The sequence below is a fragment of the Cariama cristata genome, unplaced genomic scaffold, assembly GCF_000690535.1.
Source record: "Cariama cristata isolate BGI_N322 unplaced genomic scaffold, ASM69053v1 scaffold17652, whole genome shotgun sequence".
Lineage (NCBI taxonomy): Eukaryota > Metazoa > Chordata > Aves > Cariamiformes > Cariamidae > Cariama > Cariama cristata.
The window spans coordinates 3,641-6,342 of NW_009605689.1; the positions used below are offsets into that span (position 1 = coordinate 3,641).

Here is a 2,702-nt window from a genome sequence, read left to right on the forward strand (position 1 = left end):
GTCCTGTGGCGATACGGACACCTCACCTACGCCTTTTATAAATACCGGCAACACTCCACTTCCCCGAGTGGGCTGGAAAAAGCTTGAAAAACCAAAGGAGTCTTCACTCGTGAGCAGCCAGGCCTGGCTGACGTGAGGGGCTCCGGCACAGGGCGGTGGGACCTCCTTTTGCTGTCTGCGTGGGGAACGCATTTGAGATAAGGAGCCCATCCCTGCTCCCTTTACCTGGCACAAAAGACAAGTTCTTATCCTTCCCCTCCCAAACCCTCCTCTCCCAGCGCAACAACCGCACCAACCCGTCTTGGGCCCGTGCCAAGTAGGGTGCTTATAAAACCAGGTAACTGCACCCCAGTTCTGCATTTGACTGACAAACAACCTCTGCCTGCGAGATACCATGTCTGGGGACACGTTTTCCTGATGAGCCCAAGCAGCAGGGCGTACAGACACACTGCAAGTATGTTTGCATTTACACACAGGCAAACATACACCCACGCGGTGTTTAAGCAAGGACGCCACGTCCTCGCTTTTATCACTGGGGTACATCCCCACCCACGGCGGGAGGGCGGGAGAGGGCTCTGCAGTGGTGATGCTACGCCGGGTGCTGGGAAATCCCACCGGCGCGTTGGGGTGGCTTGCGGTGCTTCTGAACTGCTGCGGCCGCTTCCTCTCCATTTCAATAAGGTGACACATTTGACACCAACCCAAAGGGCTTCACCTGCGGGACTCAACAGGACACCGCCAAATCCTGCTCAATTGCAAAGCGACCGTCAGAAAGCAAAAGCACAGTCATCAAAAAATGCCTCCGTGCTCCCCCCCCCAAACCAGGCAGACGTGAGGAAGCATAAAAGTGCATTCTCATCCTGTGCCAAGTCTCCTCCAAAGGCCGATCTGCTTCGGCACTGGCATTTCAGAGGAGCAAACAGAAAAACACCAAAGCCACCCAAGCCTCTTTGCTGCATGAGGGGAAAAAAAAAAATCAAAGAAGTAAAAATCCCGCTAAAACTAACGCACCTCTAGGTTCGATTGCATCCACAATGGCTTGTAAGTTTAATATTAAATTCTACATGGCAGCCAAAAACTAGAAGAGTTACATATTTCCTACATCCATCCATGTGCAACTGAGAATTCAAGTTCCCCAGAGGTAAATAAAGTTCCCATGTTTTCCCTAGAGAATTTCTGTGATGGAAACAACCTTCCTATGGGTGTCTGCTGTCAACAGTTTTCAATCGATCATCATTATCTTTTAATAATAATTCCTGGGAGCAGGAACTCCTGGCTCAAGTACTCTGTTATTAAATTAAGAGACTGCTTCAAAGATGTGAAATGACTGGGGCTCAGGTTAGCAGGTAAAAACAGTTATCGCTTCAAGGAGACAGAGGGGGAAAAGATGGGTAGAAGGCATTTTCCCAGGTGTAACGCAACCGCTTCCCAGCTATTGTTTCCCTCCCTGGGAATCTGTGCAAATTGAGCGAGGAGCCGTGCAAGCTGCTCAGAGCGCGCCCATTTTCCTTCCCTTCTTCCCTAACAAAAGATCCCGGCGTCGGAGGCTGGACATCTGTCGCTGTTTGGGGGGGCCGGCGTGGTCATTGAAAAGAAGCAGTGACCTGTCAGCTTTGATTGATGGCCACAAACCTCCGGGCTCGACCCCTCGTGTGGGAAAAGAAGTCCCGCCAAGGAAAGTCCCCTTTCACATGCTAATTTGGGCTTATAAATACAGCAGAGGAGCAGCGGAGCAGCAAAGAGCCCACCGGGAAAGGGAGCGACCCACTGCCCAAGTGCCTCCTTCCCGTCCCGTCCTCCCGGTGCCCGGGGAGGGCAGGCTGGATTAGGATGACCGCCACCGCCGGCGGCACCCACAAGCTCGCCAGCACCAAGGAGGAGAGGAAGGTAGGTCCCCTCCACGCGGCTCCAACAGCAGCCCCACGCGTGGATGCCAGCACCGGCCACGTGAATGATGAGTGCTAGGGCTATGGGCACTGCTTCTAGGAAAGAGAAAGGGGACAATTTTTTTCCTCTTATTATTTAAGCCATGTGGGTGTTTTTTCTGTTTCATTTCTCTGCCTTAGAGAGGCTTCTATCTGTTTCGTTTGCTTAAAATGAGTGGAAGTGGGAGAATTGAGAGCAGATACTACCTAAGGGAGACGGTGCACTCTCCACCCATATCTTGGTCCCTGATGAGCATCGCATCACCGCGCGCTGGCTTCACGCTGGGAATGGGGCTCTCTGCCCTCACTGGACTGCAGCAGGGAGAGGAAGAAAAAAATAACAACTGCAGTTTTTCCTCCTCCTTTTCTTTTCCCTGACAGTTAAGGAAACCTCTCATTGAGCGGAAGCGAAGGGAAAGGATTAATAACTGCTTGGACCAGCTGAAGGAGACGGTTGTGGGCGCGTTTCACCTGGATGTAAGTGTTCATTTTTATGCTACTTTTTACCCTTTTGCTGGTGGGAGATTGGTTTGGGGCGGGGGGGTGTCTCTTCTTTTGCAGAAACTGGGCATGGTGCAAACCCTTCGCTGCCCCTAACTGCTGCGCTCTTTCCTTATCAGCAGTCTAAACTGGAAAAAGCAGACATCCTCGAAATGACGGTGAAACACCTCCAGAACATCCAGAGCAGCAAACTGATGGGTGAGTGCCCGGCCACCCACCCTGCGAGCGCGGGCAGCGCCGGGGCAGGAGGGTACCAGCCGGTTTCATCGGCTGGCA

General features: G+C 52.5%; 1 protein-coding gene across 1 annotated transcript in view; it reads left to right on the plus strand.

Annotated features, from left to right (window-relative positions):
* The first annotated feature begins 1,830 nt into the window (after nt 1-1,830).
* Nucleotides 1,831-2,702, plus strand: part of LOC104158431 (transcription cofactor HES-6-like) — a 2,073-nt gene continuing 1,201 nt past the window's right edge. Inside the window, exons 1-3 of the mRNA XM_009696082.1 lie at nt 1,831-1,887; nt 2,307-2,402; nt 2,549-2,624. Coding sequence (XP_009694384.1) covers nt 1,831-1,887; nt 2,307-2,402; nt 2,549-2,624 — 229 coding nt within the window. The remainder of the gene's footprint in view (nt 1,888-2,306; nt 2,403-2,548; nt 2,625-2,702) is intronic.